Source organism: Caretta caretta, chromosome 4 (assembly GCF_965140235.1).
Source record: "Caretta caretta isolate rCarCar2 chromosome 4, rCarCar1.hap1, whole genome shotgun sequence".
Taxonomy (NCBI): Eukaryota; Metazoa; Chordata; order Testudines; family Cheloniidae; genus Caretta; species Caretta caretta.
The window spans coordinates 103,909,523-103,935,582 of NC_134209.1; the positions used below are offsets into that span (position 1 = coordinate 103,909,523).

Sequence of the window (26,060 nt, forward strand, 5' to 3'; positions counted from 1 at the left end):
TCAGACCTAGATAATCTAACGATCCCTTCTGGCTTTAACAATCTATGTAAGTCCAAGGAAACACACAGCTGTGGGGAAAATAAAAAAAGTCTTTAAAACAATTTCTGCCTATTATGTTATATGTAGATACTAGTGAAGAGAATAGTGAGTGAAGAAGGAACTGCAGGACTGGGGGTGAAAATCTTTGGCATAAGTCAAGCATGGTCAAAAGCAATTAAAGCACTCTTGTTCTAAAGTTTTTGTGTCCATATTTGGAGGCATATTACATATGTACCAGATGCAACAAAAATTATAAAAACTAACAGCTTGATTCATAAAATTGTCCTAGGCCAATTATGTATTCATTTTTCATCTTCATTATGCAGAACTTTCTGGGAAACCTTTTTTTAGCAGAGGCTGGTTTTCAGTTTATTAAAGATCTGTTCCCCAGTGCACATTTTCTGTTCTAAATCAAGAGCTTGCATAGCTCAAAATAAAAAGGATACTATTCTGCTCAAACAGCACCTGCTTTTTAAAAGAAGCGTGGAGTCCTCCCGACAGTGATAAAATGCTTCCACTTCCTGATAGCTGATGTGTGCAGTATGGAGAACCACAAACTGTTAGTCCCTTTCAATACAGGGAAAAGTTATTGTGGAGGTGATCACTGCAGATGGGGAAGAAGACGATGCTTTTGCATTTGGGAGAGTATAGCCTCAGTTAGGGCTGGCTGACATCTTTCTTTCTTTTTTTCTCTGTCTCTCAACAGTGAAAATATCCATGACAAATCCTTGTCATTGTTGCCATTTTTCTGGCTTTCCCAACACATTTTGTGTGCCTCTTATTCTCACAGACTTGTGTCAAAAATGGCATTGAAGTGGTTATTGACATATTTGATTACCTGGTTTTTGGACAATGTTCTCAGTAATTTTTTTAAAACTTAATGGGTCTATTTTAAATACTTTGGGATGAAAATAACTCAAATCTTTCAAAAAAATTTCAAACAGGTTTATCCAGAATAAAGAGGTGGGCAACAGCTGAAGATATGTTTCATTGCTCACCGGTTGACATTATTGCCACTTCATGCACGGGCAGGCAGCTTTCTATGAGAATGCTGCATGTTTAAATCATGTGTGAGCACACATTTTACACAGGCGTCCTTGGCCACAACTAAGCTAGGAAAAGTTGTGTTTAAATGTCTAAAGAGTTCTAATTTTTCACATGCAATTATCATGGTTGCTGTGGTGTTGAGGTCTCTGTATTGGGACCTCAATGCTCCCCATCCTCCTTCTGGCACAGGTGTGACACCGTCCATCTCCTCTCCAATGGAGCATGGTTACTTTGGGCGCATGCACAGATTCCCAAGTTGCATTCAGCTCTTTCTCCTTTTGCCTCCTTTAAGATGATCTCCTAAGTGGGGGCCAATGGGAAAACACAGGCAAAAGTATTTGAAATGTAAGTTGTGCTAGCACAAACAACTTGATATTTCAGCTACTGTATGAAATGTATATAATGTGCAGAAAACTTTATTGATGTGTAACGATTTGGGACCCAAGGTTATCAAACAAACTTATACAAAGCAGCCCCCCACATCCTTCACAAGGAAAAATATTAATCTATGAATAATATGTATATTTCCTAGGTTAGTTCAAGGGATAGTTGTAGCTATACTGGGTTAGTGGGAACCCCAGTGGTTAAAGTATTCATCTGGGTGGTGGGAGACTGGGTTCAAATCCCTGTTCCAAACAAGGCAGAATAGGATTTGAATTCAGGTCTTCCACCTCCCAGATGAATACTTTAACCACTGGGGTTTAGAATACTGAGTAGGAGGTACTACCACCAGCGGGTTCATGACTGTGGATCCTGAGCAGAGATAGTGCCTTTGGGGCGGAGGCACAGTGAGGCTAAGGCCTGAATGCACAAAGAGACTTGGGTATTATGATGATGAGCATCACAATGCCTCACTTTAGGTGCTTAGAAAATCACTGCAACTCCCAAAGCCTGAGTTAGGCACCTATGCTCCTGTACAATGCAGGGGGAGAGACAGGGACCTTAAATTGAGATTCATAAAAGCCAGCACATGAGGTAGGGAGCCGTCTAAGATAGCACAAACCCGCATCATCGGCCACTCCCATTGGTTAAGCCCTGCCTCGTCTCAGCATAGGCAACTGTGTCTGGGTTGTAGGGAGGCACCTATCTCTGCTTGAAAGTCTGAGCTTCAAACCTTCTCTTGGCACTAGGCATCTACATCACTTTAGCAAGAAGCCAGGGGTAATCTGAGAGCCCTCCCTCAGAACTTTTAGCCCAGTGCTTGGGGTATTCCTCTTGGATGTGGGAGGTCAAGTCCCTCCTCTGCCTGATGGGGAGAAGGGATTGAAAGAGTGGCCTTCCACCTCTTGGGTGAGTGTTCTAACCATTTGGCTACAGGACGTTCCGGCGCAGGGCTCCCTCAGTCGCTGCTTTTGAAGCTGTTGCACTCTGGATGAATAACGAATCATTGTAGAAGGGGAACTGGCTCCTGGGTTTCCCATGTGAGTGCTCTAACCACCAGGCTAGAGCCATTCACATCTGTGTGTGCTCTCTCTTTAAGAGTTAAAGGTCCTCTTCATCTCCTCCTCCGCCCCCCCCCCCCAAAGCTGTTTTGTGTGAACTCACCCGAGAGGCCTGATGTGGTAGATGGTTTCTGAGCATGCCTAACAGAGACGGGCCTGCACCTAACTTAGGTGGCTGAACACTTATCTTCCCCTAACTTGTGAATTGCTCTGGGTCTTAGGTATTTGGATGCCAAGAGTGAGGCAGCAGTTCAGATGCCCAGAGGCAGAAATATAGGCACCTAGGGAACTTTCACAGTAAAACCTCAGGTACTGAGAGCATGTCAACACAGCAAAGAAAAATCCATGGCTGGCCCATGCCATCCAACTCAGACTTGTCACTCCGTAGACAATTGCTTGTCATTGCTGCGTAGACTTCCTGGCTTGAGCTGGACCCTGAGCTCTGAGACCCCACGGAGTCCTAAGCCTTGGCTCCAGCCCAAGGCCAGACATCTACACAGCAATGAAACAGCCCTGCAGCCCGAGTTCCATGAGCCCGAGTTGGCTGGTGCAGGCCAGCCATGGGTTTTTCTTTCCTGTGTATACATACCCCATGTGAGTTTAGGCATCTACAGGATTCAGTGGGAGTTTTGTGCATTGCAGTGGTTCCAACAGTGGGACTTAGGCCTAAATGTACAAAAGGAATAAGGTACCTAAGTGACTTGTCTAAGGTCATACAGGAAGTCTGTAGTAGAGCAGGGACTCAAACTCAAGACTCCCACATCCTATACTAGTGGCATAGTCACTGGACCATTTTTCCTCTCACTGTAACCCTGCTGAAGAGCTAGATGCTGGTGGGAACTCAAGTACTAGCAAGTTCTGTTGACATGACAGTAAAAATGATGGAAACAGCTGGAACCTTGTCTGCACTAGGGTTCTGGCTGAGGATGCCACCAGTGAGCTATTGGTAGTACAGTGATGGCAGCGTTGGTTGGAAACTTTAGCTAACATTCCCCTGTGACGCCAAAGCCATAGAGGTTTTGCCATGGGCAGTAGGACTATGTGTATATTCTCCTTTCAAATCTCAATGAGAGTGGCATTTGTCTTGGAAAGGCAATGTGACTTTCTCAACATATCCCAGCACAATGTCCCAACATAGTTCAAGCTCTTTCTTGGAAGTGCTTGGCTCCAGCTTTCATGGTTCAGATCTGGAGTATCTCAGCTTTCTTCCCCACCCCTTCTCTAAGTAGCTTGAACAGGTCTCCCATTATGCTGGGGTCCCAAAAATGCACTACGTGTATCACCATCTTGCTCATTTTGCTCTACCCAAGCTGCTTGCCTCATGAACTCCTTTGTCACCGTTTGACTCAGTGTCTTTTGACTGGGATTCCTATGTCTAGAACCGTCTCCCCAGCCCAGTCCTCTTTCATGCTCTTCCTATACATCCTAGCTTTCTTCTCAGGAAAGAAAAAGAAATTGCAGAACTAACAAGATGTGTGTCATTCTTCACTGCTCATTCATGTTACTTTTTGTGCCCTCTCTTCCTCATCCCTCTATTTGTATGCTGTGAAGTTAGACTGTAAGCTTTGTGGTGCGGGTGCTGGTAAACCTGTAAAACACCCAGTACAGTGTTGAGTCTACACAAAGGAATAATAATAAATACATCTGAGCGTTGAAGTTGGGGTGCTGTTTGATCCTTAAAGTGAGATGAGAATACGAAATAAAGACTACATCATCCTTCTTTTCTGTCCTCCAATTTCCACTATCAGAATGACTTAGAGCCACTTTAATAATTCCATGTAGAGGTAGCACTAGTCTTTCTAAACCATCCATTAGATATTTCAACAAGGCTGAATGCATAGTGGCCCCAAACTCACGCACTTCCTATGCTCCATTTTTCCTAGACACACTGGAGGGATTTGGCCTTTGTTGTCTCCAGTAGGTGACAATTTTTTTCATTCCAAGTGTGGAAGGATCATGAGTTCCTTCTGCCCTGTGGTGATATGTCAAAATAGAGAGACAGAGGAGAAAATTATTATGTAATTAGTAAAATGTATATTTATATTGCTGTAGAGTCTGATGGCCCCAACCAAAGAGTTGGGTTCTTTGCTGTACACTGTACAAATGATTAAACAGGACTGTCCCCTGGTTCAGAGAGCTAACAATGTACAATGGATTATGAGGGGATTCAACAGTTATATAAACAGGCAAATGGAGTAACAAGTTTGTGCACATTTGCATGATTTATTAGCCTCATGGTTGTCCCAGGTTGTCACCAGTCTAAACTGGTGTCCATTAGTAATGTTTTGTCGGCATTATGGCAGAAGTATGCTGTAAGGAGGGATTTAAAAGATGAAAACATATAGGAAATGTTCAAGTTGTCCTGCTGTTATTCAGATGAAATGGTACTTCTTTTGGCACAGTTCTACATAGCTGATATTTTCTACAGCATGGAAGATGTTTCAGTCAGGATGGGAAAACAGTGTGATGGTGTGTGCCAACCCCCACACTAGGCCAAAAGGGTTAATCAGAGCCTGTGGGCTCAATTAGCCTCACCTTGTTAGGAGGTGTCAAGCCTGGAGGGAGAAGTGAAAAGGGCTGAACCAAGGTAGCAGGTGGAGCTGGTTCTTACTCACCTAGAAGCCTGGCTGGAGCCAGGGAACTAGATTAACTTGCTGCCAGGCAGCTTCCCGGATGGAAAGTGGGCCCACAACAGGGAACACAAACTGGTTGTGAAGGAAAAATGGGGGAAGGGAATCTACCCAGAATTCTCAATGCTGGCACAGAGTCCTGCAGAGAGAAGAAACATTTTGGCGGGATCAGGGACTCTCCTGTGAGGAGAAAACACTCGTGAAGCAGAACCAGCCAGACAGGTGAAACTGTTAAGAAGCTCTGAAGTCAGCCTAGAGAAGAGGTCTAGAAAGAATGATGTGGATGCACAGTCAGCTTGGAAAAAGGCTGTGGGAAAGACCTAAGACAGGTTGTGGTAGGAGGTAATCCAGGGAGGCAGCAAGGGGTCTGCATAGTCAGGCCATGGCTGCTTATTAAAGGAGCTCTGGACTGGAACCTAGAGTTGGGGTGTGGCCTGGGTTCCCCTACTGGCCAACTGAGGAAGGTGGGTCAGAAACCTCTAGAGACAAAAGGTATGAAGTGTTGAAACCCGCAACACAAGGAGTTAAGACTAGCGAGGCTGGAGCTGGACCGAAGGGCCAACATGAAATTCTTGGACTATTGTTTGTGGAGCTATTGGGCTATCCTGAAAGGGGTAGGTTTAGATGTGAAGCAGCCTAGGGGCTGAGTCTCAAAAAGACACAGACGACTGCAGGGCTGGAGCGGTTGTTGGAAGTGAGTGCGAATGGAGGACCACTGTGTCCAGGCACAAGGGGACGTTACCGACTAGTGAGTCAAACTCTTACATAGAGTTAATAATTGATGTCAGGGGCAAACTACAATGTGTTAAGGGGTTTACGGTCGTGATCCTGCAGTCACTTATGTACATATGTAAATTTAATCTGTGTGCAGTCTCACTGATTTTTTTTTAATGGGGCAATTCATGTGAGCAAAACTATGCATGAGTTTGTAGGATCAGGCCTTTCCTTTGTAAGATCTTTGGGTCTGGGGCTTTTTCTAATTTTGTATTTTGCATAGAGTGAGGCACCTTATTGTCACTAATATGGTTCTGGAAAAAAATGTTCTGGTACATTCTGTTCTCACTTTCCAAATGTGTTATAGCATCATATCCTGAACCAGCTCATTGACAAAATCCTAGACTTCATCAACCATTTGTTACAAGTGACACTTCTTCAATGTAGTGAATAAAGAAACTTTTATTTCCTTCTTAGAAGAAATACTTTTCTGTGCCAAGATAACCAGTAGTAAAACAAATGTAGAGTTTTCAGCTATTTGCAAAAACCTAAAATGAAATCTAAGAAAAATAGGAACACACTCACTTCCCGCCCACTTTGCTAAGGGGCTGCAGAATCCCCCTTATCTGCCCTACAGTTTATAGCACTGAGCCACTATGGGGCATGCAATCCCAGTCACTTTCTCTGTCTCACACACACACTGCCACGTGTGGGACAGAAGCTTAGCATCTTTCACAAGGGGGACCACTAGGGAAAGAGATTTACTTGGAGGGGGGGCAGGGGAGAGAAACCAGCCAGCCAGTAGACAGAGCAGCATCAATGGGGCAGATGACAAGTGGGGGGCTATTGGGTATCTTTCTGTTTTCCTACCCCAGAAACCAGACTGAGCTGCTATGGGGACAATGGCTTCATTGGCGACTCTTGTCCCAGCCACCAAGGGCAAAAAAATCCCCAGCACCTCTCCAAAGGAGGGCTCTCGGAGAAGTGACTCACCGGGGAACCAGGGAGTGAAGCTGCAGCCAAAGCAGCAGCAGTGGGACAGATGGAGAATAAAGGGCTGCAGAGCGCCCCTTTGATTCCCCCTGGAGGAGAAGGAGCAGCAGGAGAGTTCACAAGACTGGGAGACCTCTGTTGTCAGCAATACCAGTTTTCTGAAACTTTCCAACAACATTCCAGATGACCAATGAGAAAGGTCCATATAGTGGGATGAATGAGGAGTAAAAGGAGGAGAGGTAGGGGTTGCTTCATGGAGAGACTAGCCTGTAGGTAAGAGGAGTAAATGACTTCATAATTCAGACTGAAATATTCCCTCCCGCTCACAGAAAAGCTGTTTGCAGGATCACTAAGCTAAGGTGTAACCTTGTACTTGTAAGCAATGCTCCCTTATACCTCTACTATCTCTCTCAATTGTGTCTTCCCTTTTCTTGCCAAATGTCTACTTGGATTGTTCCTTCCTTAATCTAGGGACTGTCTTTTGCTATGTGTTTTGTACATCACCTATCACAATGTGGCCTAGGTCCTGTTTTGTTCTGTGGGTACCACCCAAAAAAACCCTAAAGCAATCTTAATACTGAGCACTCACATGGACAGAATACTGAAAAATGTACTTGTATAGTGCCTTCAGGTGGAAGATCTGCATGTGCCTTGCAAACATCAACAATATAAAGCTCCGATCACCCTTTGGTGTAGGTAAGTGACATTTTTCTGTCTCTCAAATGAAGAACAGAACAGGTAGGAGGCTTGCATGATCGATTGTACAAAAAAGGCTCTAATAAAACAAATAGCCATAAAACCAAACAGAGGCATAAAATCAGTAACCAAAGCACTCAAAATGCAAGCTACATTATGGTTCTGATCCATAGCCTATTGAAGCAAATGGAAGTCTTTCCATTCACTTTATTGGGCTTTACATCAGGCCCCAGAAGACCCCTGTATCTAAGTCATACGTTAATTCATATTTACAAACAGTTCATCTCTTTGCTGGGTGTTGAACACCGCAACAGGAAAAAGAATAGGAAAGCCCTGAAGCAGTAGGCAGGGGGAGAGGATTTTCCAAGAGATGCAGTAAGCTGTATCTTTGTTGGTAGCTTATATGAGTGCAGGCCTGAATTATGCAACCCCCATTTATGCAGTTGAAATTCCTTCTCTTCAAAGCCTGCCTACAGGAGTTGTACATTTATTTTTGTGAAAAGGTTGATTTTAATTTATTTACTTTGTATCCACCATCTTCTCATTTGTCTTTTTTTAAAAAAAAAACCTTCATGTCTGCCAACTGATCAGTTAAGTGACAATGAATTTTCTGTTCATGTAGACAGTATGTTGGCTAAGCTTTTTAGACGCTGGAGTTTCAGCCCATAATAGCTTATTTCTCACAGTATTAATCTCATTTACTATGATGGCCTATGTCCAGTGAAGAAATATTTAGAAAGCCGATTATGGTTTAAACATGCAGAATGTGATACAAAGTAGACAAAATACATAAACTGAGATCCACAAAGGGACATGAGTATGGGTTAAATATTGACCTATTTGTAGTAATACTTATTGATATACTGCTTTACCTTTTCAAACTACTGTGCAAATATTAGCTAATCCTCACACTATCCTTATGAAATACATAAGTACATATCATCCCTTTTTTACAGAATGGGAAATTCACACTCATGGTGGTTAGAATCACTAGGGAGACCAGGTGGGTATAATATCTTTTGTTGGACCAACTTCCTTTGTTGATCGAGACAAGCTTTCGAGCCACACAGAGCTCTTCTTCAGGTCTGTGAAAGATATTTTGAGCAACACAGTTAAATGCAAGGTAGAACAGATTTAGCATAAGTAGCGAGTACATATTTTAAGGGACCAACCAAGGCGGACTGGTCCGTTAACACCTCTGTAGTCATAGGACAAAAAAAGAAAGTTAGTGCATTACAGTTTTTTCCAATAAGCCATAAATCCAGTGTCTTTGTTCAATTCATGATTTTTAATGTCTAGCAAAGTTATGAATTTAAGCTCCTAGGCTCGTCTTCTGAAAGTGTTTGAAGTAGGAAGCGGGCCTGAAACATAAAGCCCTTGTATCAGAGGCCTGGTATGTGGCCTGATGCCTGAACTAAAATAGTGGTCAAAGCTTTGCTGCTATAAAGCAAAGTTAAGTTGTAAGCAAGAGGCAGGCCCTGCTCACAGAATCTGGCAAGAACAAGGCTGATATTGCAGAAACACACATTCCTAAGTAGTGCTGGGCACAAGAATATACACACAAACACATTCCAGAAGAGTGGTACCAGAACACCCCAATACCAGCACATTCCCCAAAGATAACAGGAACATGCTGACCCATCCTAGAGATAAGGTCAGGATGACAGCATGATGGATAGAGATATTTTGACTGAACCAACAGGTATAAGGCAGAAGGTGGCACCCAGATATGTCAGAGGGTGGAACTTAGCTATGTCAGAGGGGAAATATGTAACTTTTTTGTATCGGTGTATAAAGAGGTATCTCAGAGGAAATGTCTCTGTCTGGCCTAGGGAGGAACAGAAAATCCCTCTGGTCACTGAGTTGGTCCGTTGTTATGGACATACGTGTATTAGTTGTCCAATAGAGTCTGCAGGGTACTAGTACTATACTTTGTCAGTAATAAACCTGGCTGGGTGACTTCATACCTTAACAGATCATGTGGCCATTGGGCGGTTCACTTGAGGTCTGCTGGGTTAGTTATCTGCGTAGAGCTGGGACGACATACAGAGGGAACGCAAGCAGCCAAACATCTAAAACAGTGTTGTACAGGTTTCCATTGAGGATGAGGACTGAGAGGTCAGATGTGGAAGGATCGCTATGTGAAAAGTGTTCACCCACAGGTGATAGGGTGTTTTTGTCTTTTATCATTTTCCTGTGTGACTTCATTTGAGAGCATCATGATTGTCTGGTTTCACGCACTTAGTTATTGGGGTATTTATTGCATTAGATGAGATATACTACTTTGTGATAGGCATATGTAGGAGCCATGGATCTTGAAAGGTGTGTTGTGCGGGGTGTTGATCATTGTAGCAGTGGAGTTATGTCTGCAGGTGTTGCATCAGTTGTTCTGACATGGTCTGGTGCTACTTTGAGTTGATGTGTCCTGATCTGGGGGGAGCTTGCTTCTGATGAGCTTGGAGAGGTTGGGGGGATGTCTGAAGGCCAGAAGTGGGGGTTCAGGAAAGATTTATTTCAAGATGAGGTCCCCATTGAGTATGGGTTGTAATTGTTGGATGATACCCAATATGCATTCCAGTGTGGGGTGGTAGGTTACCAATAGGGTTGTACAGTGAGAGGGGTTTTTATTTCTGTATTTAAGCAGGTTCTCCTGGGGTATTTTGGTGGCCTGTTCCATGATACAATCTACTTCTCTGGTGGAGTGTCCTTGCTTGGTGAAAGTGGTTTTAAGTGTGTTAAGATGTATATCCCAGAATTTCTCCTTGGAGCATATTTTGTGATATCTCAGTGTCTGGCTGTAGATAACAGATTTCTTGGTGTGTTTGGGGTGGTTAGTGGCTCTATGAAGGTAGGTGTGGTGATCCATGGGTTGCTTGTATATATGATTGTCTGTAGGGTTCCACTGTTGAAGCTGATTGGAATGCCCAGAAAGTTGATGCTAGTATGGGAGTGTTCTAGCAAGTGTTTAATGGATGGATAGTGGTTGTTGAAGTTGTGGTGGAAATCTATGAGGGAGTTTAAGCTGTCTGTCCAGTCCAGAGGATGAAAATATCATTGATGTATCTCAGGTATACCATTGGTTTTGTGGTGCATTTGTCCAGAGATTCTTCCTCAAGGTGGCCGATAAAGAGGTTGGCATCCTGGGGAGTTATCTTAGTACCAATGGCTGTTCCCGTGGTTTGGACAATGTCTTGGGTGAAATGGATAAGTTTGGCGATGTGTTTGGGGTGGATATCTGAGGGTTGTCCATTGTCTTGCAAATATTTGAGGCAGGCAACTATGCTGTCATTGTGATGCATCTTGGTGTATAGGGAATTGACATCCATGGTGGAAAGGATGGTGTTCTGAGGGAGGTTGTTAATGTTGTGGAGTTTGTGGAGGAAGTCAGTTGTGTCTTGCAGGAAGCTGGCCCTTTGTATGATGAGTGGTTTGAGGATTGTTTCTGTGAGTCTTGCTGTTAGGATCAACATTTTAAAATTGGTGAGTCCATACTCTCCACTCCATTATCCAAGTCATTAATGAAAATCCTAGTCAATATGTCCTGTTCTATTTGGCACTAGTAAGGCCCCAACTGGAGTACTGTGCCCAATTCTGGGTGCCACACTTTATGAAAGATAATTGGAGAGAGTCCAGAGGAAAGCCAGAAAAATGATGAAAAGTATAGAAAACCTGACCTATAATGAAAGGTTAAAAAAGTTGGGTATGTTTAATCTTGAGAGAAGAAGACTGGGGGAGGAAGAACCTGATAAGTCTTCAAATATGTTAAGGGCTGTTATAAAGAGGTCTCTGGTCATTTGTTCTCTGTGTCCACTGAAGGTAGGACAAGAAGTAATGGGTTTAATCTGCAGCCAGGGAGATTTAGATTAGATATTAGGGAAAAAAACATTCTAACTTTCAGGGTAGTTAAATTCTGGAACAGGCTTCCATGGGAGATTGTGGAATCTCCATCATTGGAGGTTTTTTAAGAACAGGTTGGACAAACATCTGTCAGGGATAATCTAGGTTTACTTGGCCCTGCCTGAGTGCATGGAGATGGACTTGATGACTTCTTGAGGATCCTGTATTTCTATGATTCTATAGCCAGTGGAAGATGTGGTTATTCAGCATCCTGAAATTCAGGCTATGCTTATGTAGGTGCTTTGAGTTTGGCCTAAGTGACCAGCACAATGCCACACAATTCAGTTTCAGAGCTGGGAATGGAACTCAAGAGTTCCCTAGTTCCCAACCCCCATTCACTCCTTAACTTGATCTACACTGCCTCTCAAATCTTGCGAACCACCAGATTCCCTTGTATGGATTTGCCCTAACAGGAGACTACAGTATTTTGTGTTTGTTCTTCCATAATGTATACCTGTCTGAGTTATTTACTTTCCTTAAATAAAGACTATAATTGATTCCAGTTGTGAGACTGTAATGAAAAGTATTTCTGTTTGTAAGGTGTCGCAGGCTTGGTAAATGTTACGGTTACAATCCTGGGGTTATCTTATTTTGTTTCATACTGACTTTGCAAATTAATACATAGGAATTTCCATAGTGGATCAGACCAGTAGTCCACCAGGGCCAGTCTCCTGTCTGATAGTAGCCAAAACCAGATGTTTCAGATGTTGCAGTATATCCCATAGTGGAAAATTATGGAATAAACTGTCTATATGAGGAAGTTTCATCTGAACCCCTATCAGTTAGAGGTTGACATGCCCGAAAGCATAAGCAATGAGATATTACAATGCTTTAGAGAGTCTTATAATTCATTCCTCCTAGCCTAGAAACAGATTACCCCTGCCCACCAAAAAGCCAGTGATGACGGCCAGAAAATTGTGAGGATCTCCTCATGGCATTTCCTGAGAAGCATCCCCTCAGAAAGGAAAGGAAAGAAGAGAGAGGTGGGGAGGAGGGCAATGATCTTCCAACTCCATGTGTGCAGAAGATTTGCAGAGAAGGGCATCTTCAGATGCATGTAGGGACAAGTGCCCTTCTACGAAAGATGCTCAGTGCACCACTTACCCTAGCCTGCCCAGATGCAGATTTGGGGGAGAGATTTATCAGAATTAGTGTTGCTTCAAGTAACCATAATTTCTAACTTTTGCACAAAAATGGCAACTGTACAATTTAGAACATCTGATCTCACTGCTCCAATCTTTCTGATCTCAGCTCCTCCCCAAAATCCCACAATGCTCCTTTAGCATGGCTCTCAGGTGGAGATGTCACTTCTCTGTTCCTCAGCACAAGGGTAGGTTCTTTCCAGGCTAAGTGGTATGGGTGATCTGGGCCCCAAATTATTAGAAATGGTTACCAATGTGGCTAATCTTGCAAGATTCTGAGTGCCCTCAATTTCTGTTGATTTCAGAAGTAATTGATGGTGCTCAACCTTTCCCAGAAGGTACTCAGAATCTTGCAGAATTGTTACAGATAGGTGTTGTGACACTGCACCCCATATTCTTCATAGTGATGTTATTATGATATGATTGACATAATTATGATGTTTTATGCAAGACTTATGCAATTTCATGTGAGGTGTCATTGGAAATATGATTATCCTATTTGTATGCATGTATCATTTTTGTATCAGAAGTTATGAATATTGACTATGTATCTGTATTTCTAATGAGATTACACCTAGGTAACACCCACTAGACAAGATGCTTTCAGTCTAGATAGTGGGTGGGAAAGGGCCTATTCAGGGCAATGGGCCATTAGGAAAAAAACAGTAGGCCTTAGGAGAAGCTTATCTCCCACATGGTGATGAGCCTTCCTGAGAACACTCCAAACAGCCTGTGAGTAATGGCCGCTATGACTCTACAAGGACATGTGATCAGACCACATGATGCTGGACTCCATATTGGGATGTCAGTATTTTTCCACAGACTGATCTGGGAACTAAGCTTTGGAACAAGAGTTCACACCATATGCAAAAGCTATATAAGGGAGGGAGAGACATCATCTGGTGTTCTTCACTCCCCACACAAGAAGACTCCTGGAAACACCCAAGGAACAAAGATTGAACTGGGGGAAGTGCTGGACCCAGGCTAAAGGGATTTCTAGCCTGTGTATGAAACACCTTGGGATTCCAAGCTGTAAGCTAGTGCAGCTTGCCCCTTAAGAATCTGAAGCCTGCTTGTATAATCTCTTAGGGTGAGAATCTGCTAATTCATATCCAATCTATTTAGTATATCAAGTTTAGTTTGCGTTTTTTGTTTATTTGCTAGGTAATCTGCTTTGATCTGTTTGCTATCACTTATAATAATTTAAAACCTATCTTTTGTAGTTAATACACTTGTTTTATCTAAACCAGTGAGTTGGAGTGATGTATATGGGAATCTTAACGCAAGGGGCAAAGGTTGTTGCATATTCCTCTCCACATTGAGGGAGGGGGTGAACTTTATGAGCTTACACTGTACAGTTCCCTGTGCAGCACAAGACAGTATAATTTTGGGTTTATACTCCAGAAGGGCGTGTCTGGGGAGCTGGGAGTTGCCTTAGCTGTATCCTTCCTATGCGGGGCTGGTCAGAGAGCCTGCATGTAACTGCAGCTGTGTGTGTCCCTACCTGTATGTATGCTGGTGAAAGTGAAGGCTGGAGGGCTTTGCAGCTTGTCACAGTAGTACAGTGTGAAAGGAAGCCCAAGCTGGGGGGTCAGAGGGCTCAGTGATACCCCAGTTCCATGTGGCAACCTGGGGGGATCCTGTCACAGGTTTATTACTTGATGAACTAACACGAAATGTTCCTTCATTTTGTGTTTTGCCTCCATCTGTTCATCTTTTCAATATTTTCTCAGCCTGATACCTTTACGGTCAATGCCTCTAAGGGTATGAATACATTGGAGCTGGAGGTGCATTTTCCAGCTTGGGTAGATGTACCTGCACTAGCTCGGATCAAGCTAGCACACTGAAAATAGAAGTGCAGCTGCCGCAGCTGAGTGGGCTAGATGCGCCAAGCATGATCCTGTCCAACCTCTCCGCCCCCTCCTCCCCGGCACACTTTAAGACAAGATTGCTCCTCTGCCATTTTTCTTTTGGCAATGACATTACAAGTACCTTTCACTTCCTTTTAGAAATATGTGCAGTGCCACTCCAAACAGCAACCAACAGGCGCTAATGAAGAGCAGACTGGCTTGTGTGTTGTCTGAGAAAGTAGGGTATTACTCCTGTGGCATGTTTAGTCTTTGCCACTGGGATTACATGAGTTCAGCTGTAAAAGCTAAACTGCTCAGTTCTTTCCTGTTCATTGGGCCACTACAAAAGTCTGACTTATAGGGTCTGTTTGCATTGCAGACTCTTCAAATGTTTTTTTCTTTCGAAAAAAAGATGAAGTATATTTACATCTAGTGTCAAAGCATTCATGGCATTCTTAAATGAGTCTGTTGTCCTTTAGAACAATGATGGTGTAATTCAAAAGAAGATTTGGTTTTAGTATATTTGATGGACCATATCCATTTATATGCAGGTGGATTTCTATGTTTCTTTTTAATAATTAAAATCACAACACATCTACCTACTTTACTTTTCAAGACCAGTAAACATTTATAAATATTAAAATAAGGCATCTAAATTATTCAGCACAGCTGCTACACTTGCTACTTTGCTAAACTTTACAGGTTTTGAATCCCCAATAGCCAGGACATTTAGATGTAATGGGTCTGATTATCAGTTCAGACTGAGCTCTGCTTGGGACTGGAGAGAGGAAATGGTGGCTTTAACATATTTTTGTGTCTCCCCACATTTTAAGCAGCTTCAGACCACAAGGAATATGCCAGCAGCTGTGCATAACCAGACTGAGGCTACTTCCCTTTCCTGCTGACTGCAGCCCACCATATCATGTGGATCAGTGGAGGGGGTGGCACAGAAGAATTTCTTTACGTCAGGACCAGCTCCATTGCCTTTATGGTCCTTTGATGCCATCAGGGCATTGTAACAGGATTACTATGCTACCTGGGCGAGGGGGTGTTTCTTGTCATGGCACACCCAGAGATACAGCCCCTTCAGGATATGGCTTCGCCCAGATGGAAAAGGCCCTAGTCTCAGGGTGAAAGGGAAAGTATTCTGATACCGGCAGGAGGTGAGCTGCCTTTGTACCCTCTTCCAGTAATAAATAGATGTAGTTCTGTTATTCGCTGAACAGGTGCCTCCATCATTGTTCCAGAGACAGCGCCTGGCTTTGCTAACCCACCACTGGCAAACAGACAGTTCACATTATAGCACCATAAATGGGCCATAACCAGTGTGGCCAGCCCCAATGGTTCAAGAATCACGAGTAAGCCCCCACTAAAGTAGTGAGATTTATTATTATTAATAATAATAAAATAATAATAATTAATTAATAATAATATTGTGTTCTTTTGATTTGCCTTCTGGTTTTTGAGGCTGCAGGAGGGACTCAGCTCAGAGTTTCAGGCTCTTCTCTGCAACAATGAGGGATAGAAACTTTCTTTTTCTCTGTTTTAAGGAAAGCTCAGATTCTCATGTAATCATTTGCTTCCAGAAGCTGAGGCTTTAAGAAAAAATATCAACCATTGTGAGACTTGCACTAAAACCACGAGAATGGGCAATACTCCATAATGCAAGAATTGGGTCTAAGGTTTCCATGGAAGGTTGAACTCTACTCCCGGGGTTATACTCATTATGTGCTGTGTACGCCCCAAGAGCATCTCAATCCCTACAGCTGGGTGTCCTTTCTGTACTGCTGTTCTATCATCCCCTCTGGGAGCCAGGGCCAGTGGCAGAGTAGAAAAGCTGGGGCGGGGGCAGGAAGTTCTACCAGAATGCATAGGTGTGCAAGAAGAATAAGGCTAATTCTCAGCCCATCTGCACTCACCTTCAGATTTACTAAGGCAGCTGTAGCATGAGCTTATCCCTGAAGAATTGCTGCTATCTTGAAGCTGTCAGCCATCTCCCGTTACCCTCCCGCAGTGTGAAAAGCTGCAGAGGGATTGTTACTGTTGCTCTGGGCAACAGAAATTTATGATACATTTTGAATTATAACTTAGCAGCCCTCAAAGGGGAACATGGTGTACTGAGAAGTTGTTTCCCTGATTCCTCATCCTAACCGTGTCCCCCCAACTCAGGCTAAATGAAACTGAGATGCCTCTGTGATAGGGTCTGCATTATACTGAGAAAGTCGTTTCTGTCTATCCTCAAATGACCAGATTATCCTGCAAGATTTTCCAGGGATGCCCAGGATTTGACTTCCAATCCCCCTCTACCACTGAGGACAAAAACATGAGCTGCCCCTGCGTGGGTGCACAGGAAACTATAAAAATAGCTACCTTGTGTGAGGGCAGAGTACCAGCGCAATCCTTGTGCACAGGAACTGTGCTGTCCTTGCTCCTTCCATGGAGCCAGCTGCCCAATGGAGCGGGTAGGTGGTGGGTGAAAGAGGCTGGCAATGGGCCTAATGCCAGCAAAACTCCCTGGTAAAAATTAACTTAAAGGTTTAAGTGAATGTAAGAAGCAAAGACTTGGATGGAGGAGAGACAACATTGGAAGCTGTAGGATGGAGACTGGGAATGGAGGTCCACAAGTCTTTTATTGTTTGAGAAATTTTTTTTTTTTTGGTTGGCCAAAAATTGGCAATCCCTAGCAGTGACCACTGTCATAAGTCTTGTTCCAGCTGAGATTGTGGCTTTAGCAGGGCTTGTGCACAAAGCTCACAGTTCACCTGCTTAAACAACCACATTTTCACTGCTGTCAGGAACCACAGAAACCCAATTTAAGTCAACAACATTGGCGTTATTTTGCATTTGCACTAAAAGGGATTCCCCATCACTGTTACAGGATGTTGAAGAAGTGTGTGTTAAAATAAGTGATACTATAAAGTGCTCTTGTTAATATCACACTTCAGAGTAAAATATATTGGGGTGACTTCATTCCTGGTGTAAGTGCCGTGAATGAAGTGGGAATTATGAGTGAGGGCAAACCTAGGCCCATTGAATACTGCATCTTTACACACAGATTTTTGTTGTGCCTTAGGAGGAAGGATGAGCTTGTGGTTAAAGACCTGGAGAGGAACTCAGAAGATCTGAGTTAAATTCCTTGCTCTGATGCAAATATCCTGTATGACCCTGGTCAAATCACTCAAATTTTCTGGGTTCTGTTTTCATCTGTAAAATGGGAATAATAATCCTTCCTTTCTCCCAATCTCTGCTCTGTCTTGTCTATTTAGATTGTGAGCTCTTCATGGAAGGAACTGTCTCTTACTATTTGTATGTACTGCCTCTAGCATAATAAGGCCCTGATTTCAGTTTTTTCTAACGTGTAATAATAATTAATTTAATTTACAATGTGTACTACATATTAAGTAACATACAAAATACAGTATAGGGAAAAAATCCCAAAGGGAAGCTTCTTGCATTTCACCCTTTGAAACTGCCAGAAAGCAGACTAAGAATTTGCACAACCCTAAATAGGGCCTGCCTAGATGGAGTCTTTTGAAAGATAAACAGCAGCATGTGCTTGAAATCTATTTAGCACAGCTTTAATTGTTTTTCAAAGGAGTAAGAAAAGGGCACCTTCCTTGGAGCAAATTCTGAAGTACAGTCAGGAAGATTTCGAGTGGAGAGCAGTTTTGAAGATAATCAGGTGCCATTTCAATGGTTGTAGAATCTGTTGCAAGTAACAAATAAAGCCCTTTTCTGGCAGGCTTGGCAGTACAACAGTAGTTGAGTCAATTACAATACCTGCTTTATATACTCCAGCACAATGAAATTCAGAATCCTCATTAAGATTTATATGCACTCTAGTTTCCAAATACAAACAACTGTACAGTACACTGAATCAGAAGAACAAGTCGATGTTCATAGTAAACACTTTTAGTGTGACTGAGAAAAAAGAAATGGGGGGGGGGGGGGGCGGAGGAGAGGGAGGAAGAAACCTTGTAACCCAAATAGTCTCTGATTGAGTAGTAACATTTCAAAAAGGAGCTCTCTGTAATTGGTGCATAATCCCTTGGACTTAATATAATGGAAATTATTTGGGTCATCACAGCTGGTTTCATCACTATGAGGAAACAAAAACAAAACCAACCAACCACAAAACAACCAGCTCTTGAATGTGCAAGCTATCTGCTCTCTCTGTGTAGCATCTCCGTGTTTCTATCCAAGGGTAATTAGCTCGATTGCATCCATTTTGGGTGTGCACTGTTTTTAACACTGCAGCTACAATTCTCTCCCCCCTCCCCTTATTTTATACCACGATCTACATGGGGAAAAAAAAGTCTCCTTCTTTCAAACCTCCTACACCCAGGAAATACATGCGCCAGGCTTTCATTTCTTTGTGGCTGGTGGGTTTGTTTCTCCCCCACCCCTTCCTAAGAAAGAAAAGACAGTCAAGACAAATGAAGACTTCATCACCATGATCATCACCAGGACAGCTGGGGAGAGAGCCACCAGGGGAAGAGAGGGGGAAGTCTCCCAACAAGTCTGCGTCATTCTGGGATACAGTGTTTCAAAGAAGTGAAAGTATTTGTCACCAGCAGGCAACAAGGTATAATAATGCCCCAAAAGGGAATGGGGGTGGGGGTGTGTGTGTTTAGATGGAGGTGGAAGTGCTGGGGGAAAGGGCGGTGTCCTCAAACAGCCTATTCTTGGTAATTAATGGGCTTCTTGCTAAAGTGACATTTTCTCTCGCCAATTAGTGGCTGTGCCCCTCCCCTCCCCAGTATAAAATTAACACTTGGCAGGGAAGCGAGGCTTTAGCCTTTTCCCACCCACCCCAGAGCCGTGGGGTGAAGGGACGCAAGGGAGGGAGGAGACGCTCCCTACCCACCCCCGGTTTCTGCCTCGTAGTTGCCACGTTGGATCCTCCCTCTCCTCTGGCGCTCGCAAGGGAGCGGGGCAAACAACCAGGCGAGCCGCAGCGCCCGGCTCCATGTGATCGAGCCGAACCCCCTCTTGCGAGGGACTAGCGGGGGGGCGGGACGAAGGGAGGAGCGGGGCTGGGGGACGGGAGCCTGTTGCCCCCTCGCGAGTTAGCGGCTCGGGCAGCCTCGCCCAGCCGCCTGGATGTGCAGAGCGCCCGGCGACGCGGCAGCCGCGAGATGTAGCGCGGCCGGGAGACCAGCGGCGCGAGCAAGCAGGGTCCCCCCCGCGCTGGTTCCTCCGAGCGTGCCTGCGCCCGCCCGGGCGCTCTGGGGCGGGCCGCCCCCTCCCTCTCCCCCGCCGGCGGCCGGGGTCTCCCCTCCGGGCCAGGCGCTGAGTGACGGGGCACGCGGCCAGGCTTGAAGAATGGCATGCAAAGATGGTCTCTGCCAAGGAGCTAGTGATCGCGATGTCCTCGGGTCTCTGCATCACCCTCCTGCACTTCCTGTGCCTGGCGACCTGGTGAGTCCCCCCGAGCCAGCGGCTCCAGGCCACCTGCCCGTTGATTGATCCCCGGCGCGCTGGCTTTGGACCGTGCGTCTGACCCGGGGCAGGGGACGGAGGAAAGGGGGGTGGGGGTTGAAGAAAACCCATCCTGACCCCTGGCTGATCCTACCCCCCCCCCCCCCCCAAGTTCGCATCTACAATGATAATGGCTTGTCTGTTCCCCTGGCAGCGTCACCGAGCCCCCGGGGCAGATCAAAAAGGAGGAGAAATTATGGCCAGAGAATTTTACAAGCATCCTGAACAGTCTCCTGGATGGTTATGACAACAGGCTGCGTCCTGGATTTGGGGGTATGGTTACTGTGCACGGTCCCTCCTGTCTGTCAGTCTGCCTGTGTGTCTGTCTGTGGGGAGAACTAGGTAGGCTTTGTGCGTTTAAAAAGCAAACCAAAGTAATGATCCTGATTTTGTTATTGAGGAAAGATAATGTGAAAAGACCCCTCCTGCTCCCCCCTCCCAAAAAGACTGTCCCTCAGAGTCTGAGGAGAAGCTATATCAGTGGGAGCAAGGAGAGCAAAAAGCTGGATCTACTTAGATCCTGCCAAATACTGCTGATTTTTGATCCCCAGATTGTGCCATCAAAATAAAGAGCAAGTCTAGCTGCTCCTACTGCACCAAAAGAATCTGGACTCTGGAGCGGAAGTGCCATAGATCCCCAAGTCCAGCATGTGGGTCCTGACACATGTAGGCAGTAATAGCCCAAATTCCACTACATAGAACCAGTTTAGCTATACTGAGTGTGCCAAAAATATCAGCATAACAATGCAAAGACTCAGATCCGTCACCTGAACACTGTTGGATCCTGCTAATTTTTAGCCCCCACCTTCCAAGTTCCACTGTTTAACACAGAATGGGTTTAGCTGCTCCTACTACTCTCACAATATTTTGAGCCCACCATATACTGGCATAATGGGGCTTCAAAAATATGTATCTGACACCTGGATCCAGCTGGATTTTGGCAATTTTTGGCCCCCAGATCCTATATGTACAATCTAAACAGAAACCAGCATAGCTACTCCTACTTCACTGACAAATCTGGACCCTCCTGCGTCTGCTCCAACAGTACTAGGGGAAAATACAAATTGGGTATCGGACCCTGTCAATTTTTAACTGAAATGCCTCAATTTTTGCCTTTTCTTTAGAACAATATTTAGCTGGCTCGAGGTGCTGAATCTTGGTTTTTATGGCACTATTGTGCCAGGAAGTATTGGGGTGCCAGGGGTTTTTTTCTGGCGCTACAGGAGAAGCTAGACAGTATGTTCTCTCTTTTGATGATATAATTTGGGAGATAGGGACCAAAACCCATAAAGATCCAGATAAATCCAGTTTTTACTTTTTCCTGGAATTAGGGGATTAAAATATAGGCTTGGGAAAAAGAAAAGTGACACAGCATCTCTGCTGATGCACCAGGCTGACCAAGACAGTCATGGGGCTTCTAACCATCAGGTTTGAATGAGGGCTTTATGTAGGCTTGTTCTGTGAAATACTTTGCTCCTGCCCTGACATACCTTCTTCATACATTTGATACATCTACATCAAGCTAAAACACTCCATGCACATACCAAATAATATGCACGCATGCATGACTTTACTGTTCAAGAAAAACACACAGAGCACCTTTAATCAATTTTTGTTTATTTTAGATGTTTTTTACCTTGTGGAGTGGGCTTTCTATAAGCTAGGCTTAGGACATTAGGTGTAAATAAAGTTAATCTTGTTAAAGCATGGGTGAAGATGATTTACGCAGATGGTCTTTTGCAGTTTGACTCTCCTAAAGACAGATTACTCTTCTGCAGGTTTCTTTCAGAGGGATGTGCTGTGAACAAGACTTCGTTATTCTGTTTTGAACACACAATTATTAAGCATGTAAAAATATACTTTAAGCAAAGTATTGGAATGCTGAATCTGTAACCAATATACAGTTCATGGAGATTTTATATTTGCAGCTTATTGTGTAAATACAGAATAATTAAAAACATGTTATTGGTTTTTTAAAAATTCTAACAGGAAGCAAAAGAGAATTCTGTCCTCCTTTTCACCTCCCCACTACAAATGTAAATAGTTTAGGGTTTGCAGGTGAAAGGAAAACCCAGAGTTCAGGTTGAAAAATGTATTTTTGGTGAATATTTTAAAGTATGGGGACTAGATGGCTTGTTTCTTCTAGTAGCTAACTTTAAAACTCAAAGGTGAGTGGTTTTAATGTTATAAAGCTTATAAGTAATACATGAAAAATACTTTAATTTTTTAAGAAGGTGTCTTTAGTTGCAAAAGTTACCTTTACCTGAACTGGCAAGAGTCGCTTTTAGCATAAAGTAATGCATATAAATGTAGAGGTTTGATTCTTTGGCAGAACTCGGAGTAATAGCAGATGATTAATCATTAAAATATTTACATCCTCAATCATGTTTTTCCTTGTATTCTGGTCTTTGCTGATAAATATTTATGCGAAATGTGATTCACATCTTAAAAGTGGGTCATTCACCAATGAATGCATAGTAAACAAGTGTCACAGAGGACATCAGTATTCACAGGGAAAAAGTACAATATGTTTCAGTAATGTCAAAGTTATGTCGCATGCTGACAAACAGCATAATAGTCAATGCTGAAGCTTATTCACCGTCCATAGCTCTTGCAGCTCCAGACAAGGCCCAAGAACTTATTTCCCAGGCATTATGACTTTAATTTTATACACCCAAATTCAAGGGAGTTATTTCTGATTTTCACTAGTTTAAGTGAGATTAGAATCAGACCCAGGAAGCTAGCCATAGTTTTTGAAATTTTCTGGCATATGCCAGCTTTGCCACAATAACAATTTATGAAAAATTCTGCATACAGAGGCAAAATGGGAAAGATATATAATTTTTTTGGATGATTTCCTAAAAATGGGTTCGCTCCAGCTCCTATAAAACTGAATGGAAAATACTTTTATAGGAATTGGATCAAGCCTAATATGGATCCAAACACTGCCAACAACTGTGCTAGTTAATGCTAGTTTTGAGAAACAGGAGAGTCTGACTGAGCATAGAGACAAACTGCCATCTTACATTTAGAAGTGGTCCTACAAGTATGGGATTGAACCTCATGTAAAACTGGGGGTGGGAAAGCGATTACCCATTCTGTATCCGTTCTGTGGATAAATGGAGGAATCAGGTCTCCCATGCAAGTCAGGCTGGTGCCAGTCATTAACGATCAACTAACTTAATAAAACAAATACAAAACCAAAAACATATGCCTGGTTAGTGTGCATTGCGAGTTTGGCAGTTTTTGTACACAAAAATAGACGTTTTCATTAAAAAGGCCATGATAGCTATGAAATGGTTTCTAAATTTTAGATGGCTGTTTTCAGAATAGTAGTGAATTTACAGATTTTGGGGGAGGGGAATAAGCTGATGAATAGTTTTGGGAAAGGGGAATAACCTGGTGAATAGCAACATAAAACTAAATCGATAGCATGGCTTTAATTTTCCCAAAAATTAAAAGGGCAATTTTGTAGAAGAAAGTTGTGAAGTATAATCAGGAAGATTTCTAGTGTACAGCTGTTTTGAAGATAATCAGGTGCTGTTTCAGGAGTGGGAAAATATGTAGAGACTAATGAATAAAATATTGCTCTGTAAGGTTTGGAAGTACACAGTAGTAGAACTCAAGTCGATTACACTATCTGCAATGACAGGTTTCAGAGGAACAGCCGTGTTAGTCTGTATTCGCAAAAAGAAAAGGAGTACTTGTGGCACCTTAGAGACTAACCAATTTATTTGAGCATGAGCTTTCGTGAGCTACAGCTGTTTAGCTACAGCTAAAGCTCATGCTCAAATAAATTGGTTAGTCTCTAAGGTGCCACAAGTACTCCTTTTCTTTTTACTATCTGCAATATATATATATATATTGCATTCAGTATTCTCACTAGAATTTACAATGCACCCTGCTTTCCAAATCAAAACATTATGGTACACTGGATCAGAAGAGCATGGAGCTCACAGTAAATACCTGCGATGTGGTTATGAAAAGAAAGTTATGATTTTGTATAAATAGTCCTCATCTGTCGCAAAATTGCAAAAGTATTACCAAAAATGGTAACCTGCCACAAAATTTTCAGAAGCAACAATCAGATGGAGCACCAGTTCCAGCCACAATGTGAATTCACGGCTTGTGTGTTTCCTTTATTTTATCATAATAGAAAAGGAAGAAAAATCTTTTATAAACAACTATAAAACCTGTGTTTTTTCTGAAAATTGAGCTTGTTCACATTTCACTGGTGATCTTGTACTAAATTAAGTAATATTATTGAAAGTGATTTTTAAAGGTATATTATTTACTTGAGTAAATACAGTGCTTGATTCTGTCTCATGCGTACTGATTTAATGCAACTCCATGGACGTTAATGGAATTACTCATGATTTATACCAGTGCAAGTGATATCCCAATCAGGGTCATACTTTCATATTTATAACACATGCTTTTTGGTGTTTTTCTTAATGGACTGTATGGTCCCTTAGAACTTGCGTGGTTTATCAGGTAAACACAGTAAGCCTGCTCCTGTTCCTATTGAACTACGAAGAATTCTGGCTGTTGCATTTAGCGTGAACAGGATCAGCACAAGTATGTATTTTTGTACATTTGCTGATTTTGAAAGCCTGTACCATTGAGAAAATAAACTCCAATGGCTCTTTCTTCCCGTGTAACACTTGATCTTTGACATAACCCCTACGGTAAGTTAATGGGAGTTGTGTGCACAGATGTAGGCAAGTAGGTATTATGACTCTAAGAAGTTGATTGTGCCTTGAAGGCACACAGCCCAGCACAAGTGGTAGTGCAGAGCTGGAAGTCCCGGTGGCAACCTATGGAGTGGCAATAATTCCTGGAGCATGGGGGAGTCTACCTAGTACCCCACCCTCTTTGAGGTTGCAGCATGTGCTCCCTTCCCATATTAAGCCAGATCCACTGGCTCTTTACGAGGTAGACTGGGGCAATGATTGCTTTTCCCATTCACTTGGGGGAGGCTAGTGCGGATAGAGTTGTTCACTTGGAGCAGTCAATGAGTTTAGGGCACGGAAATGTACTGCCATTATATCTAGTCTCAGTGAGGACATGCAAAGGGGGGAGAAGTTTCCTAGAAACCTTAAATCCCCACCTGCAGTATGCACCCAGATAGGATTGGCACAGCTGAGCTCTGCACTCAGACACTTTTAACCATGGGGATCTGATTGAGAGACACGAAATAATGAATGGCATGGAGAAGGGAAATGGGGCCCTCCTGTTTTCATACTCTCATAATGCAAGAGCAAAGGCACATTCAATGAAGCTGAAAGGCAGCAAATTCAAAATGAATGAAAGGAAATCTTTCTACTGCAATCTACAACTAGCCTGTGGAAGCTATTGTGACCAGATAGCATAGAGTCTGATTCTATAAGCTATCTGGGTTGGAAGGGACCTCAGGAGGTCATCTAGTCCAACCCCCGCTCAAAGCAGAACCAATCCCCAACTAAATCATCCCAGCCAGGGCTTTGTCAAGCCTGACCTTAAAAACCTCTAAGGAAGGAGATTCCATCACCTCCCTAGGTAACCCATTCCAGTGCTTCACCACCCTCCTAGTGAAAAAGTTTTTCCTAATATCCAACCTAAACCTCCCCCCCCCGCAACTTGACACCATTACTCCTTGTTCTGTCATCTGCTACCACTGAGAACAGTCTAGATCCATCCTCTCTGGAACCCCCTTTCAGGTTGTTGAAACAGCTATCAAATCCACCCTCGTTCTTCTCTTCTGCAGAGTAAATAATCCCAGTCCCCTCAGCCTTTCCTCATAAATCATGTGCTCCAGCCCCCTAATAATTTTTGTTGCCCTCTGCTGGATTAAGCTCATCGTGGTAGGATTCAGAAAAATAAGACCTTTTTATTAGGATAATGAGAATATGCTCAGAGACAGAGGATCTAATTAAAACATGAAAATGGATATAATGGATGCATCAGGGCATAAGACGACCACTGACTGGAGTTAGGAAGAAACTGTGGGCAAGTTGTCCATTACAGATAGTGGTGGGGTTTTTGTTTTTTTGTGAACCTTCCTCTGAAGCATCTGGTACTAGAGAAAGCCAGAGACAGGATACTGGCCTTGATGGACCACTGGTCTGACCTGGTGGGGAAAGTCATATA

General features: G+C 43.3%; 1 protein-coding gene across 7 annotated transcripts in view; it reads left to right on the forward strand.

Annotated features, from left to right (window-relative positions):
* The first annotated feature begins 19,249 nt into the window (after window positions 1–19,249).
* The window catches only part of LOC125635959 (gamma-aminobutyric acid receptor subunit alpha-4), a 267,090-nt gene continuing 260,279 nt past the window's right edge, over window positions 19,250–26,060 (forward strand). For 2 of the 7 annotated variants that reach the window (XM_048848413.2, XM_075127948.1), the window contains exons 1-2: window positions 19,250–19,871; window positions 20,086–20,204. In XM_048848413.2, the coding sequence (XP_048704370.1) occupies window positions 19,789–19,871; window positions 20,086–20,204 (202 nt within the window). In that variant the 5' untranslated portion in view covers window positions 19,250–19,788. The remainder of the gene's footprint in view (window positions 19,872–20,085; window positions 20,205–26,060) is intronic. The other 5 variants (XM_048848416.2, XM_048848411.2, XM_048848412.2 and 2 more) reach the window with 3 other exon arrangements.